General features: G+C 44.1%; 2 protein-coding genes across 2 annotated transcripts; both read right to left on the bottom strand.

Annotated features, from left to right (window-relative positions):
* Nucleotides 1-4,334: 4,334 nt before the first annotated feature.
* LOC117052132 (olfactory receptor 1019-like) lies at nucleotides 4,335-5,276 on the bottom strand. The gene has a single exon (XM_033158895.1). It carries the CDS (start codon nucleotides 5,274-5,276, stop codon nucleotides 4,335-4,337), a length of 942 nt encoding a protein of 313 aa, XP_033014786.1.
* A 2,747-nt stretch (nucleotides 5,277-8,023) lies between these two features.
* Nucleotides 8,024-15,009, bottom strand: LOC117045318 (olfactory receptor 5I1-like). The gene is made up of 2 exons (XM_033146311.1): nucleotides 14,406-15,009; nucleotides 8,024-8,974 (listed from the first exon to the last, which is right to left on the bottom strand). Exons 1-2 carry the CDS (start codon nucleotides 14,991-14,993, stop codon nucleotides 8,024-8,026), a joined length of 1,539 nt encoding a protein of 512 aa, XP_033002202.1. The 5' UTR covers nucleotides 14,994-15,009.
* Between the last annotated feature and the right edge of the window lie 1,891 nt (nucleotides 15,010-16,900).

Genomic DNA, 16,900 nt, shown 5'->3' with positions numbered 1-16,900 from the left:
CCGTTTGGGGATTCATCCAGTCCAGCCTTTCGCATGATGTATTCTGCATATAAGTTAAATAAGCAGGGAGACAATATACAGCCTTGTCGTACTCCTTTCCCAATTTTGAACCAATCAGTTGTTCCATATCCAGTTCTAACTGTAGCTTCTTGTCCCACATAGAGATTTCTCAGGAGGCAAATGAGGTGATCCGGCACTCCCATTTCTTTAAGAACTTGCCATAGTTTGCTGTGGTCGACACAGTCAAATGCTTTTGCATAATCAATGAAGCAGAAGTAGATGTTTTTCTGGAACTCTCTGGCTTTCTCCATAATCCAGCGCATGTTTGCAATTTGGTCTCTGGTTTGTCAGACAGACTGACAAACAAATAAGAAAGATACTATTGCGCGGCCAGGCGAAGTCCCCCCGTACCCCGGGGCAGCCCCTGAGGGAAATAATGACTCATGACAATGTTCTATGGGATTAAATTGGCCACAACTTTATTAATATTTCAGATGTAGGAAGACCTTGGCTCAGGCATTGGGCATTTATCCTTCCCAGCCCCCCAGACGGGGTTCTGGGTAACTTCAGGGTTATCCAGCATGATTGGGAAGTGGGCTAGTCTGGAGAACATATGTTCAAGCAGATAGCCCACCCCCCTGTGTTCGCTGCCGCTGGAAGGGGAGGGCAATGATGACCCTGGGCGTTTGGTTAATGCCTCCCCCCGAGACCCCTTTAACGGGAACCCTGTTATCGCCACTGCATTGGGGGCGGGGGTCACCGCCCCAGGCCCCCCAATCCTGTAAATGACTAAAGGATTCCGCCCAAGGCCTGCAACCGCCAAAGTTGTGATGAATTGCTACAGGAAAGGCGAAACCTGCCAATGCAGGGAAATTCCTTTCCGGCCCTTCAACAGCGACCTTGTCATAGCAGTGCCTGCGTGGCTGTGTGGCTGTGGAAAAAGGTGGTTAAACCTGCAAAGCAAGCGTCAATTGAGGGAGTGGAGGGTGGGGAAGCTCTGAATCCAACGGCCGCTTCCCAGGTATGACTCAAGTTCTATTGTGTGTACTGTATAATCCCTCCTTCTACCTGGCCAATCCCCTTGGCAACACCTCCCCAGCCGGGATTGGGCGGCTGCTAGAGTAGGTGGAGCCCACAGGTATCCCAACCTGGGGAAGGTGAAGCCAACCAACTGCCAGGAGCTGCCACCGTGATCCAATGAGTCTCCTCGCGACCTCACAACATGCGCACCCCATTTGATGTGGGGGAACGCTCATTGTGATGTTTTAAGATAGTGGTTGTGAAGATGCCTCTTGCATTGGTAACAAGATTTGCATGTTATATTCATGGATACATGCATTTTTATGAACACATTACCTCAATGTATGTGTTTTTGGAGACATTTTGGCAGGAGAACAACACAGTCAAATCTGAATTGCAAAGGTGAGCAAGGAAGCTCAGTGGGATTCATCGTTGCTGAACTGTGAACTATAGCAATCGACACAATATAGTATCACCAAGGCAACTATCTGTAAACAAACAAAAACATCCATAAAAATGGCAAAAGTAGTTTCTTTCAAAAATAGATTTTATCTTATCCAATTGCAAACGCAGTAAATAGAGAGTCCACTTGTGTTATACCAGTGGTTCAGTGCTCAGACATCGTTCTGGTGATTAGACTTTTAGTCGCCAATGAGCTTAGTCATCAAGCTGTCAAAATCATACCTAAGATTCTGGTAAATAGAGGACATTCCCGGCATATTATTCATAAAGCCTGGGTGAAAGTAGATGCTTGTGACAGAGGGGACCTTCTTGTACCCAGAAGTAAAATCCCATAAAAACGTATTACCTGCTCTTTTGAGTTTACCCCGCAGACTATAGAGGTAAGACAAATCACAAACAGATACTGGGGCTTCGTTTCTCACATTGCAGGTTGTGATCTGCCTCCCCTGATAGGGTTCTGCAGAACCCGCAATGTAAACTTTTTTTGGTTCACAGCGATTTTAAATGACCACAGAAAATTTCTCATCTACCAGTGGGACACTTTAAGTGTAGAGGCTATTGAAACTGCCTCATATCATGTCCCTAACAGCTCCACGATTCTGAAACAAATGGGTTCACTAAATATGGCACCAGAAATGTGATTTATTTACTAGAATGCACTTGTCAGTTGACAGGGCCATCTTAAGCATAACCGGCGCCGTGGTGCAAAGATCCCTCTGGTGCCCCTCCCTTTCCCAGAATTTAGTACTCAGGGCCCAACTCGCAGACCACCTTGTAGCCCCGGGAGCTGCTGCCCACAGAAGATGCCACTGATGTGGTGGATGCAGTGCGGCTTGCCAGACTGCTGGAACCCCTGCACTCTCTTGCAAGGCTCCGAGGCGCCTTCTCCTCCTCCGCTGCCTGACAACAACAGCCCACTGTCGGCTCTCTCACTGCTGCCCAGGGGCCCGAGGGCCCAAGGAGCAGGAGGCGGTTGCCCAGCTGCCACCTGTGCCATGGGGAGTGGTGGTGGTGGGGCAGCAGCCGATGATGTGGAGGAGGCCCTTTGGGAGCTACTCCCGCTACGGGCGGCAGCTGAGAGGATTCCCATGTCCAAGGGAGAGGAGGTGGCGGCAAAGGGGAAGGTGGCGGAGGCCCGCCCTCGGCCACCACCTCACAGTCGAGGAGCGGCTCCTTGTCGAGGAGCAGCTCATAGCATTCCATGACTACTGACCATGCTCAGTCTTCTTTGTGCTGTTCCCTCCTCCGCATTTCCTTTTGGCATCTTAAAATCTTGGGTTTTCTCTAAGCCTGCTGATACCTCTATCTTGCTGGTAGGTGTTGTCCTTTTGACTTCATAAGGACCCACACTTGAAGAATGAGTTTGCTATTAGTATACAGTATAGGATAAAGTTACACAAACACACCAAAAATACAAACACAGTAAAGTGGCATCTTTTATTTTGTCAGTTCATTCGCATAGATTAGTACACAGAGAAATGGTGGTATGAGAAAGCAAATAGGTACAGGGTTCTGGGTTGTTGCGGTTTTTCTTTGCTATCATAATCATAATCATCATCATTATCATTCTATTTTCTTTCCACCTTTGGAATATAATGAGTCACAGGGTCACCTGAAGTTATTTGGCTCCTGAAGTATAAAATCTAAACCCCCACCCCAACTTTGAGATGGCTGATTAGGGGCACCATTAAAGAGCAAAGGAGCAGCAGTGATCTATATTTTGTAAAATGCTTTGAAGTTCAATTACAATCAAATGGCATATAAATATTCTGCAAAAAATAATAATCCAATATACCAAACTGCAAAAGCATGTTTAAAAAAAATAATAGAGTGCAATTCAGCCAAAGTTAAGAACCTTTTCAGTTTCGTTGATTCATTTCAACAGGGTAAAGTTTAGCATTTGCCTGACTATCCCATTGAAATGAAGTGATTCAAATCCACTGAACCCTGGGGACAGAAAGGGTCTGGGGAAATAGCTGGATTACAACATGCTACCAAGATAGTTCAAAAAAGGCAGAAGAAACACAAATATTTTGCTGATGTATGAACTGTTACATACGGGCATTTTATTAAAAAAAATATCGTATGGTTTGTACAGCCAGTGGTTTTCTCTTTCTGCCTTCTGGGAGATGTCTCCACATTATCTGCCAAGGAACCACTGCTTGCTGTAGAAAATTCCGGGGAGTGTTTTAGCAAACATACCGTTTAATGTGAGTGGCGGCCAAGCTTACTGGGCCTCCAAGTTGTTCTGGTTGAAATGAGTGTGCTCAGGGACTTGCCCACTGCCCTCTTGCAGCCACATACAGCACAGAAACATTGGCAGTGGTTGGCACATTCATTTCAAAGAAAATGGGCCCACATCTCCACACAGATGAAGCATTATTCTTAAACCGAAGAGAAGAGTTGCTCATTTTTTAAGTAGCAGGAAACTTGTCTTTTCAGGAAGCACAGGTCTGATCTCCTCATGAGGTGAGGCAGTGAAGCTGTTGTCTCAGGCAGCAGATCTGGGCCCAAGGAGCACACTGTTTACCTCCTCCTCTGTGCCTGGGCCTGTGTGGTTGTGCCCCTGCTGCACCCTCCATGTTGTGACTGAGGTGCACTATGGCAGTGCTGGCAAGGGTGCAGCCGTGGCAGCACGATATGAGGGGGCAGCGGCAGTGGTGGTGGGCAGGTTCAAATCTGTGGGGCGGGGCCAGTGGCATTGGGTGGCATTTTGCTTGAAATACTAAAACATCTGGGGCCAGATCTGAGGAAGCATCTCTCCCATTGCTGATATCAACTCGGATAAAGCCCTGATAAGATACTTAGCAATACTAGGGCTCACCAGAACTCAGCTTGGCTAGCCTTAAGACTCATTTTAAAAGCCTTAAATTGGCAAGTGCTTTTGTCAGGGCATCCTTCACATCCTTGTTCCTCAGACTGTAGATCAGAGGATTGAGCATGGGGATCACTACCGTATAGAACACTGAGGCCCATTTGTCTTGCTCCAAGGAATAGCTGGAGCTGGGACGAAAATACACGAAGAGCATCGTCCCATGGAATATCCCAACGGCCGTAAGGTGGGAGGCACAGGTAGAAAAGGCTTTGTGTCTGCCTTCAGCAGAGCGCATTCTCACGATTGTGCCTAAAATGTAGATGTAGGAAACAAGAACCATGCCGAGGCTGATGGCTAAAATACAACCAAACAAGACAATTAGCATGAGCTCATTTTTGTATGTGTCAGAGCAAGACAGCAATAGAAGAGGAGGCTCATCACAGAAGAATTGATTGATGATATTAGACCTGCAGAATGGTAGTTGGAATGTACAGCAAGTGTGTATCATTGCATCCACAATGCCTATGAGGTAAGCCATAGCCATCAGCCGTCCGCAGACTCTTTTGGACATAAGGACTGAATAGTGAAGGGGATTGCAGATGGCCATGTACCTGTCATACGCCATCAAAGCCAGCAAAAGACAATCAACATCTACAAAAAGGGAAAGTATATATAGCTGTATAGCGCAGGCATTGAATGAAATCCTTTTGGTCTCAACTAAGAGGTCAGCCAGCATTTTGGGAGCAATGGCTGAGGAGTAGCAGAGGTCAGCAAAAGAGAGATTGCCCAGGAAAAAGTACATGGGGTTGTGAAGCTGAGGTTCAGTGCAAATTAAGACAATCATCCCCACATTCCAGATTACTGTGGTGACATAAATCAGTAGGAAGACCATAAAAAGAGGGAGCTGCATTTTTGGGTCATCTGTGAATCCCAGAAGAATGAACTCTGTTATGACAGAATTATTTCCTTGATCCATCATTTCCCTCAATCAGTGCTGGGTTCAGGATGATTCTGTAATTTTTTTCCTGACTTTTCCTTGAGAAGGGAAGAAAGGAGATTTGTGTTTTTGACAGTTCCCTCCAACTTCCTTTTTGTTTAGAAACAACAGCAGTCCTGGATTCAAGATAATGGCCATCACAAGCTCAACTGCACTCATTTAACACAGCACCAGCTGTGCTCCACATCCCTGGCACATCCCTGTTTCAGCCTTCCTTTGGGAGGCTGATAATGTATATACACACCCAAATCCTGAGCAAAGCCTACCTTAGGCTCCCCATATTTGAAGAGGTATAAACCAGACACAAAAAGTTATTGAGCTTTTTTTAGGGCAATTGCCCTAGAATCCTTCAGCCACCTCCAAGCCTGAGCTGCCCACACCAGAGTCCCAGCCATATGACAACCCTACCTACCGGTATATCTGTAATGTACAAAGTTGTGGGAATTTTCAATCCCAACACTTGTCTTCTTGAGTTTCTTCCACCTACCTTTGTTATCATCTTCATCCATGGGAGTGCTTCAAGTGTGTCCAAAAGAGAGTTTTTTTCTTTTGAAATATAGTGTCAACGGAGGATAGATTCAGGGCTTTAGCCCCATGTACCAGAGGTCTGGTGATACTATGGCAGACCCAAATGCTAAACATCTCTTTCTGGATTAGTGAACTTACCTGAGATGCAAACTGGGAGGTTTCTCTGCTTTCAGAAACTGAGTAGGGGGGGGAGACCTTAAATGCTAGCTGCCAGCACCTGGGACATCATCCCTGATGCTGCCGAATACCCCAGATATCCATGGTTCTTTTGATTAATTATTACATTTTAATTGGCTTCTTGCATGCAAGAAATCTCTCAAACTTCCCTTCTGTTTTTTGTATAGTCAATTTCAACTATCTAGGTCTAGTAAAACTTCTATACCCTGGTCTGGATTCTTCCTGTCAATGATAGTGAGACTTCACCACCAATCAATGGCAAGGCTCGTGGAATCTGCCAAAATTCTAAGGCATGCACTCTCTTTCAGTCCATGATGGCATGTAACAAATTGTACTTTGTTTGCTTCCTCCTCAAATCCAGTGGGAACATGTAGGAGGCAGCAGCAGCAAATTTGTTCCATTTGTCCTCTTTGTGCTTCACAGCCCTCTGATGATCATTTCCTTTGCGAAGATATCACATCATGAACCTAAGTACTGATACTTGGGCAAACCAACCAACCAACCAACCAACCAACCAACCTCAAAAAACACTACTGTGGTGTTTTAAGATGGTGGTTGAGTTGCCTCTTGCATTGGCAAAAATATTTGCATGTTATATTCGTGAATAAATACATATATTTATGCACATGTTATCTCAGTGTCTCTGTTTTTGGAGACGTTTTTGTCAGGAGAACCACACTGTCAGATTTGTGAATTTCAAATATCCGTTGAACCAAAGGTGTGTTTCTGAAGGCCTGCAAATGCCATCTTAGTTGTCAGTATAACCTCAGGACTAGTTGGGAGTTGCTGCAAAGATGAGCTTACATATATTTATATATTCACTCGCTTTGATATATGTTAATTGGCTTGTTTTGATGCTATGCTTATCGGTGGACCCTGGGATGCTGGGCTCCCAAGTTGATGGGAGATTCTGGGCAAACTGACATATGCTGTCTTGTATCTTTCTCCTATATTTACTTCAATCCTTTGTTGGGTCTCCTCTCCTTTAACTGTCATTGGTAGCAGGCTACCTCAGCAGGAGAGATGAGAAACAGGGCTCATTCCATCAGTTCTGGTGAAAGATATGCTCCTCCTACTCCTACTGCTTCTATTCCAGATGATCATTATAGGAACTACTGTCTAAGCCTAAGAATTGCCACTTACTGTCTGATGCTGGGGAGAGGTGGTTTGCAGCTGGGTGCAACTGTGGCCTGAGCTGGGTGCCATAGTCCTGCCCTGCATAGCTGTTGGAGGACATCAGTGCCTTCTCCCATGGCTGCACAGGATGCTCATTTGAATCAACCAATCACAGGCAGGCAAGTGGACATGGCCCCAGCGGTGGACCTGACTGAAGACTTCAATCCTGGTTTCACTCAGGCCTGTCTATTTTTTATTTAAATGGGCTGCCTCAAAGCCAGCCAGCCAGCCAGCCAGCTCAGATGGAATAGGACCCCCCACCCCCACCGTGTGCAATAGATGTTGGTTGTGCCCGAAAGTAAGCTGTCAGATTATCCATGGGATCTCACTATGGTTGTACTTGGTTGCTGTATCTGGGACTGGGGAGGAAATTTTCCATGTAGACAAATTGGGCCTATCTGGGGTTTTGCCTTCCTCAAAGCAATTGTCACAACTTGTTGGCAGATAAGGTATTGGGTTGGCTCCTTAGCCTAGGTAGCAGGATGGAGGTTTGCCCCCCCCCCCCCGGAAATAGGTACCTGTCAGGAGTGAGCTAGCAGTAAATCACACAGAGTAAGTGAAGTTAACTCTTTATTAGAACAAAAACAAGATCTGCATAGGAATGCCAGGCCTAATGAGTACAGCAACTCTTCTTCAGTAGGTCTTGCCCCTATGAGGCAGTTGTGGAGACTGAAGCTACCTGCTTTCCCACAGCTGCCTAAGTCCCCTCCTCTCCAGGTGTCAGGGACATGGCTGAATCGAACGCCTGGGAAGGGTCAGACTCCGGAACAATTGCTCCACATAAATAAATAAATAAATAAATAAATAAATAAATAATAAATTTCTATGATTCTTCTTTCAACAGTCTCTCAGTTATGAGACTTCCGAACAAAGACTTTAGTGACTATTGTTCTCCGGAGGGCATTCTTCACATCTTTGTTCCTCAGACTGTAGATTAAGGGGTTCAGTACAGGGATAACAATGGTGTAGAAGACAGAGATGTATTTGTCAGAGGTGGGTGAGTACCAGGAGCTGGGGCGGGAATAGATGAAGAGGAGTGTCCCTTCATAGATGATGACGGAGGTCAAGTGAGAAGCACAGGTGGAGAACGTCTTGCTTCTGGCCATAGCGGAGTGCATCTTCAGGACCGAGATGACAATGAGGACATAGGAGATGATGATGATGATGGAGGACATGATTTCCACTGAGCTCCCATATGTGTAGAGCAGGAGCTCATTGAGGGAGGTGTCTGAGCACGAGAGCTTCAGAAGCAATGGGAGGTCACAGAAGAAGTGGTTGATGACATTTGGCCCACAGAAGGAGAGCCTGAAGGCAAAGCAGGTGTGGACCAGGGCACTCAATGTACCACCAAGGTAAGAGAGGGCAACCAGCAGGAAGCAGAGCCTTGGTGACATGATGACGGTATAAAGAAGTGGGTTACAGATGGCTACGTACCGATCATATGCCATAGTAGCAAGGATGAAAGACTCAGTGTCAGCAAAAGTGCAGAAGAAATAAAACTGCAGTCCGCAGCCAGTGTACGAAATACCCTTTTTTGTTACCAAGAAATTGACAAGCATCTTTGGGACAATCACAGAGCAATAGCAGAGGTCAACCAATGACAAATTGCTAAGGAAGAAGTACATAGGGGACTGGAGCTGGGGGCTGGTTCTGATCAGAACCATCAGCCCAATGTTCCCCAGCAGAACCAAGCTGTAGAGCATCAGGAATACCATGAAGAGGACGACTTGAATCGCTGGGCTGCTGGCAAAGCCCAAGAGGACAAAGTGGGTCACTGTGGTTTCATTACTATCTGACATCTCTTTGCAATATGTTAGGTCCTGGAAGGAGGCAGAAGCTGGACTGCAGAATTCAGTGTGCTTAGGGAAAGAAAGGCAATGGGCTTTTCAATAAAGCAGGAATCATAAAAGAAGGTCAGCAGCCATGACAATAAAGAAGCTGTAAATTTCAAATGGGCAGCACCGTATAATTAGAAAGAAGCACTGTTATAATTAGAAAGAAGTGCTGCTCTGGTTCACCAGTAGCAGCTTAGTCATGCTGGCCACATGACCCAGAAGCTGTATGCTGGCTCCCTTTGCCAGTAATGCGAGATGAGCACTGCAACCCCAGAGTTGGACACGACTGGACCTAATGGTCAGGGGTCCCTTTACCTTTTTACCTTACTATTAGGTGGTCATGGGAACAAATGTTCAGAGGATGAAAATCAGGCATAATCACCGACCTGTATCAGGGAAACGATATGGGCCATTGTTTCTCTCCTTTCCTTTCATCTGTTGTTGTCTTCTGCTAACTAACACACAGCTGGGGAAGGAACTCCACCCCCACTCCTTATTTGATGCCGAATGTCTCCAGCTTTTGTCAGGATTCTAAGCAAGCAAGCAAGCAAGCAAGCAGGCAGGCAAATTTGTATGCCACCCTGTATGTACAAGTCTCAGGGTGGTTACAACATAAAATCACAATATCAAAATACACAACAAAAACAAAAAACAACCCAGTAACCTCTTCCTCCTGAACACATTTTAAAATGGCATTTCATGTTAATCAGCCAAAGGCCTGGTTAAAGAGGAACATTTTTGCCTGGATGAAGGAGCCATCCAGAATGTGGATGGATGGATGTGAAAGGAATCTCTCCTAGCTTCAACAAAAAGAATCTCTCTCTCTCTCTCTCTCTCTCTCTCTCTCTCTCTCTCTCTCTCTCTCTCTCTCTCTGCAAATCATCTCTATTGGTTTCTTTTAATTTACATTCATAGAGTCACATTATAATATCTCAGTTCTCCTATGGCTAAACATGTATTTCTAAATGATAATAAAGGGGAAAAGAACTCACTCAGTACTCCCAAGGAATCTACACTCTACACTCCACCTTAAGGACAGGACTCTGTGTATGCACAGAGGTTATGTTTCTTGAATCTAAAAAAACACACAAATATGCTGGTCATTATATAGAAATGGAAGCATGGGAATGATTGTGGAACACGGATATAAAATTTACAGCATGTTAAAGAGAGAATTATATGAAAATGCTATATAGATGGTACCTAACACCTAGTAGATGGGCAAAAATGTATAAAAATGTAATTTTACAGATTGCTTTGTGAAATTCAGTTAGCCATCAGATGGTGCATAGGTTCTGTTGCTGTTGCCACAAAGGGCCTCAATATTAGTTAATTAATGCTGAAAAATAAAATTGTGATAGTCTTCTGAACAAAAATGCAGACCCATTCAACATACCTTTGGCTCTGTTATTTTCCTTCTCTGAATTCACAATTTGTTCCTAAGCCAGCAAAATGCTATATATGCACCTTTTTCGAGCCCTTGGGGCATAACCTCTGAAGGATATGGCACCATAAGATCTCAGGAGTATTGTCTGCAGAGCATGGCAATTAAACCCTGACAGTTTTGTGCATTTTGCAGAGTCATTTTAAAGATAATGAAGGACTTCCTATGAATCATACTATGAAATCTGTTTTAAGCTCCAATTACTACAGTTGAGATCCCACGCTTAATTGTGACAATCAGTCAATAGTGTTTGGACTTGCTGATACAAAGCAAGCATTCCTTGCCACACATATGCTCAGCTGCCCCTTACGGTCAAGCTGTCCTGCTTGCCATGAGGCTATTCAGAAGGTTCTGAAGTGGGACTATTAAACAACTGCCCCCTTCCCCCAGTCAGACTGCTGCTTCCTTTCCATCAAGCTACAGCAGGGGGAGAGATGGAATTGCAGAAGCTCTCTATAAGCTCAGCAGAGGGATCAGTGACTTTCAGCTTCCATCTCCCTTTCTAGATTGTATTATTGTGTTATCCCTTTCTAGATTGTATTATTGATATTTGTCAGCTGCTGTGGGAACCTTTGATTTTGGATGAAGAGTAGAGTAAATATTATCCATAGGCTCTGCTTCAAGGCATTATGGACCATGTCTGTAGCAGAGAGCCTGCCTTATAGGTGTAAGCTCATCCTGTGATGTGGATTTCTGTTTGCACCGGGTTCCACATCACAGTCTATGCATGGAAATGGCGCTGCCCTCTACAGATAGTCCCTCTGTAGAGGGACAACAAGGGATGCAGCTGATGGGGATGCAAAGGCAGAGGTGGGATCAACAGGTGGGACCCTTCTCTTCTCCACTTTGCAGATGCTAATCTAATGAGGGGAATGCTTGAGTAGGACTAGAGAAACATGTTTCTCCCTCTCACCCTCCCTTAGGTCCTGGGTGCAGGTTTGAGTGGTCAACGGGATGCAACAGCTGAACTTCTGGTAGCAGTTAAGAACATAAGAAGAGTCTTGCTAGATCAGGTCAATGGTCCATCTAGCCCAGCCTCTTACAGTGGTCAACCAGATGCCTCTTGGGAGGCTTTCAAGCTGGACTTGAGTGCACTACCGCTCTCCCCACTTGTGTTCCCCAGCAGCTGGTACTCAGGGGCACAACTGCCTTTGACAGCGAAGGTTGACATCAGGGTTAGTAGGCATCTTATGAACTTGTCTAACCCTCTTTCAAAGCCATCCCAGTTAGCGTCCATCACTGCCTCTTATAGGAGTGAATTCCATAGTTTAACTATGTGCTGTTGGCAATTATTTTGTTGGTACTGAATCTTCTAGCAGGATATCCTCCTTCTAGTATTATGAGACAGGGAGAAAAACTGCCCTCGATCCACTTTCTCCCAATGGTGCGTAATCTTATACACCTCTATCATGCCCCCCTGTTCCTTATTTTTGTTCCAAACTAAAAGCATTGTAACCATTCTATGATTAATTTGGGTTGCCCCTTTTTGAAAAATTCTCCAGCTCTACAATATTATTTTTGAGGCAAGGCAACCAGAATTAGAAACAGTATTCCAAATGTGGTTGCATCATAGATTTATATACTAGTATTATAATGCTAGTCACGAGTGAGCATGAGGCTGATTGCATATATGTAGTGAGAACGCTCCTCCTGCAGCTCCTCCTGCACTTTTTCTACCTCTCCTTTCCTTGGCCCTTTTGCTTGCCTTATCTCCTCTGCCTCTGAGCAGTTCAGCCAATGGCAGCCAGCGGCCTTTCCACCTGCTTCATCTCTTTGTGACCGTATGGTAGTTCAACCAATCACCAACAGAGACTTTGCCACTACCACAAAATGCCTTACAGCTTTACTATGTAGAAAAGACATTTGTTTATTCGTGGTAGTTGTTTTTTATAGTAATTTCATATCAGGTCATGTATTCCAACATAGCAGCAAATAGTACAGAAAAGCCAAATTTGACCTGAAGGCATGATTTGGATAAATGCAGTGTTCCTTGCTGCCAGTTCCAGATCAGAGGACAGCAGCCAACAAAATAGTTCTGTTAGTGCAACAACTTCTGGCTGTGCAATGGAACTTAACTTCTCTCTCCGCTTCCCATGTCCATCCCCTAACTAAGCTCTGGTGGTTCTCCAGCCCTCTGGAGCAGATTTGGGGGAGGTTTAAGCGTATGCAGGGAGAGAAGAGGGAGAAAAGGGTTCTATAGTGCAAATGGAAATCCTTGAGCCAATGGAACTTCTTCATTGGACAGCACCCCAAGGGTGTGACAACAGTGCCCATGCAGGATGATAGTATGTTTCACCCTTCTGCTGGGTGGGTGAGGTCTGTGCTTGTTTTTGGAGGCGGCTTCTATGCAGTGGAGTTCACCTCAGCCTCAATATTCAAGTTAAATTGCTCCATTTGAGCACCCCTCATTTTTTTGGAGTGTGGTGGACTAGATTTGTTGCAGTGTGTAGAGCAAATAACCAAAGCCCAGTGCTGCGCTCGCTAAACCCTTGCTTGTGGGACTGGCATTGCACCCAGCAGCCATTTTCTCTACTAGCATTCAAGATGGATCTCAGATTGTCCCCCACTTAACTTGCTTAAAGGGGAACTGGTGACAGGAAGCACAGCGGACCGTTCTTTGAATCCTTCTGCCAATCAGAAAGAGATGAGACAAGTCAGATTTTCTGACTAGCCAACCTCTAACCAAGTATTGCTGCTGCTATTTCTTTGTCTGTTTTATTTTTGTTTTCTTCTTTGCTTTCCCCCTAAGTGTTCTTTGTGTGTATGTGTTGATTTTAAACCAATAAAGATTAATATTAAAAACAAAACAAAACACACACACCAAGTATTGCTTTAAGGATAAGGCTGACTTTCAAAGTGCAATCACCAGATGATGATGATGATAATGATGATGATGATGATAATAATAATTTATTTACAGTATACCCCACCCATCTGGTTGGGTTTCCCCAGCCACTCTGGGCGGCTTCCAACAGAATATTAAAACATGATAAAACTTCAAACATTAAAAACTTCCCTAAATAATGATGTGTAAGTTTGGAATCTTTCCTCAGGTTTTGGTAACATTTTAAAATATATTTTCCTAAAAGAAATTATGAAAGGCAAACCTAGATTTATTCATGTCATATTTCAATTCACATTTTTTTTAAAAACACACATTTTATTTGATTTTATAATTTTATGACACTAAAAATGAAAACCATTAAGTAAGACCTAGATTTTCAGCTAGTCAGGACAGTGTTCTTCATGTGTGTTAGGTCTCTGTATGGGGGCCTCTATCTGGGAATATGACTTCAGCAAGCGTTCCTTCATGAATCCCAGATGCTCAAGCAATCAGGGTGACCAGCTCTTCATGTCATGCATATCTTTATAAAAGTTGCAGAATTATAACTTACTCTACAGTGTGCTACATAGTAATTTTTCTCTAGGTTAATTTATTCAAATGAATGTTTTGGGTACAATCCTGAAAATAAGCCACTGCAGTTAGCACTACTTATTTCTATCCCCCCAATTTCTTAAATACTCTTAACAGTGTATTAGATCACATGCTTCAATAAAACGGGTCAGTTTGTCAGAGTTTAGTATTTATAAGCTTCTCATGCTCCACTTGAAAGATAATTTCAGTGTTCGAAATCTTCTCAAGGCGTTTTTCACTTCCTTATTCCTCAGGCTGTAGATCAAGGGGTTGAGCATGGGAATCACCACAGTGTAGAAGACAGAAACCCATTTGTCCTGGTCCATGGCATAGTTAGAACTTGGCCGCAGGTACATGAAGACCGTCGTTCCATAGAAGACAGTGACAGCCACCAGGTGTGAGGCGCATGTTGAAAAAGCCTTTTGCTTCCCCTCTGTTGAGTGGATTCGCAAGATTGCAGACAGGATGAAGGCGTATGACACCACAATTTCCACTGAAGTGAATATGCCCAGGACTGTGGCAAATACAAAGAGAACCATTTCATGGATGCTTGTGTCCGTGCAGGAAAGCGCCAATAGCGGGGGAACATCGCAGAAGAAATGGTTGATGACAGAGCCGCAAAAAGATAGCATGAAAGTGGAAATCGTTTGGGTCATTGCATTCATGAAGCCAACCAGGTAGGATCCGGCCACCATCAGAGCACACATATTGGGAGACATAGTAGCCATATACAGCAGAGGATTGCAGATAGCCACATACCGGTCATATGCCATCGCTGCCAGGAGGATGCATTCGGTGCTTGCGCAGAAGACAAAAAAATACATCTGCACAGCGCAGCCTTTGTAGGAAATGGTTTTCTTCTCTGCTAAAAAATTCTCCAGCATTTTAGGGGCAATGGCTGAGGAATATCCAAAATCTAGGAAGGACAAATGGCTGAGGAAGAAATACATTGGTTTCTGGAGTTGAGGGTCGATCCTGATTAGGAAGATCATCCCAACATTCCCGGTCAGGGTGACTAAATACATAATTAATATCACAACAAAGCAGAGTGGCTTCAGTTCACGACTGTTCACTAATCCCAAGAGGACAAACTCATTTACCTTTGTATGGTTTTTGCTATCCATTTCTCTGCTATGTCTATCATCTATTGATAGTAGCCAGTTTGCTGATGAAATCTGATCTGTAATTCAGAAAAAGGGTAAGTTGGTAAGGAACCACACTTGCAGCCTGGAGCTCTGAGAGCAGAATTCTTTGGCTGCTACCAGTGGTGGCAAAGAAAAGCACAATGCTAATGCAGGCAGACATGAGGTTGACTGGATGAGACAGAAGTGGATAGAATTTGCAGGCATTTTAACCTCCCTTCATGGTGGATGAAACCTGTCTGATTACAGGCAAAAAGGTTCATGGATTGTTGGACAACTTTTAAATTTGATAGAAAGGAAGGAAGGAAGGAAGGAAGGAAGGAAGGAAGGAAGGAAGGAAAGGTCTATAACTTTTTTTAAAAAAAATGGGGGCAGGACTAAATTAAGTTTGAAGGAAAGTTCTCTACGGGCATGAATCCTGTCAAATTTCAAAAGGATAGCTACAGTGCTAGGTACCCTTAAATCTGAGTTTGGGGTGGAAAGTACTAAAAGGGATTGATTTTTTCTGGTAAAATCACCCCCTCTCTTTACAAGCTTGACCTGTCAGTCATAGTGGAACTTCCTCTCTGCTATCTTCCCACAGTGGCACATGCTATTCCTTCTTCCACGACCCCACCCTGGTGTTATGGCATTATGGTAAACTTAAAGACATCACTATTGCTTTCAGAAGACACTTGTTTGCATTTTTTAAATGCCTCTATCTCTGAAGCACCACAGCATGCTTCAGGGGCCTCCAGTTCAATCTATGCTTCCCTGTACAGATCCTGCTTTACACCCCTTTTCCTCAACATTCAGGATTCACTCTTCTATTAGATGCATCACTGATCTGATTTGGTATAAGGCAGCTATGCTCCTATGCAACTGGGAGCCTGAAAGGAGAATCTATATCTCACTAAAAGACACCTGCATTGCAGGGAGTTGGATTAGATGACCCTTGTGGCTCTTTCCAACTCTACAATTCTGATTCTACAAAAAGCTATATGCACTGCGAATAACTGAGGTTTGTGCCACTTCTCTTGCATGCTGCAAACTGTGTCTTATTTCCAGGTTTAATCAAAATTGTCTGACACAAAGAAGTCTGCTAAAATCTTTCCCTCTGCTCAATGTTTCCCCCTCTGCTCAGTATAGTCCAGCTTTTCATAATTTGCAAATCTGTATTAGATGTGCTACTCTAGGGCACATTTTCTGCAATAGACTAAAGCAAGGGAGATAATTTATCACTTACTCTCATGTGTAGTGCCCAGTTGGCATATTGCAAAAAGCATTCATTATCTCTCATAAGTAAATATAATACTGACTCACCTTTGTTCTGTGGCTTTCATGGATCATTTTAAACAACATGGATAATGGTGGTATAATCCTTTCATTTGCTAGGGATCTCAGGCAACCATTTTGTGTCCACACCAAGAGTGTAGTAGAAGTGATCTTGAAATTTCTGATATTAAAGCAGTATTCATAGTGATAGAATGGCTCTTAGAGACCTCTCTCATGTGGAATATCCCTTGTGATCAAATCTCCTGATTCCTTCTAAAGTGATAATTTGATTCTCAAGGGCTATTGCACTGATGCTCTATGAAATCTTCACAGATTCAGAGAGATGTTGGTCACTGAATGTTACCAAGATGGTAATTTTCTTTGCAAAATGTGGAATATAGAAAGCTGTCATTTGCTGAATCAGGCCATTGCTTAATTTATCTCAGTACCGGTACTTTTTTTTCTAGAAGAAAAGGTGCTGGTAGTCACCCCACAAGGGAGGGCTCTCAGACCCTGCCAGAGAATGCTCTGGACAGATGCTTCCTGGGCTTTGGGAAGGAGGTGTGAGGCTCTGATTTGGGGAAAAAATGTGCTGATAATGTGTACTGGTGTGTACCGCCAGAAAAAAGCACGAG

This window comes from Lacerta agilis, chromosome 1 (genome assembly GCF_009819535.1).
Source record: "Lacerta agilis isolate rLacAgi1 chromosome 1, rLacAgi1.pri, whole genome shotgun sequence".
In the NCBI taxonomy this organism is placed as follows: domain Eukaryota; kingdom Metazoa; phylum Chordata; class Lepidosauria; order Squamata; family Lacertidae; genus Lacerta; species Lacerta agilis.
Note: the sequence above shows the minus strand (reverse complement) of the source record. Positions and strands in the feature narration are given on the sequence as shown.

What these genes read in the sequence shown, in the direction of transcription:
- LOC117052132 (XM_033158895.1), bottom strand. Translation starts at nt 5,276, where the DNA reads ATGATGGATCAAGGAAATAATTCTGTCATAACAGAGTTCATTCTTCTG.
- LOC117045318 (XM_033146311.1), bottom strand. Translation starts at nt 14,993, where the DNA reads ATGGATAGCAAAAACCATACAAAGGTAAATGAGTTTGTCCTCTTGGGA. An exon ending in ACACAAGCATCCATGAAATG is followed by an intron (nt 8,975 to 14,405) that starts GTTCTCTTTGTA and finishes TATTGCAAAGAG; the next exon opens with ATGTCAGATAGTAATGAAAC.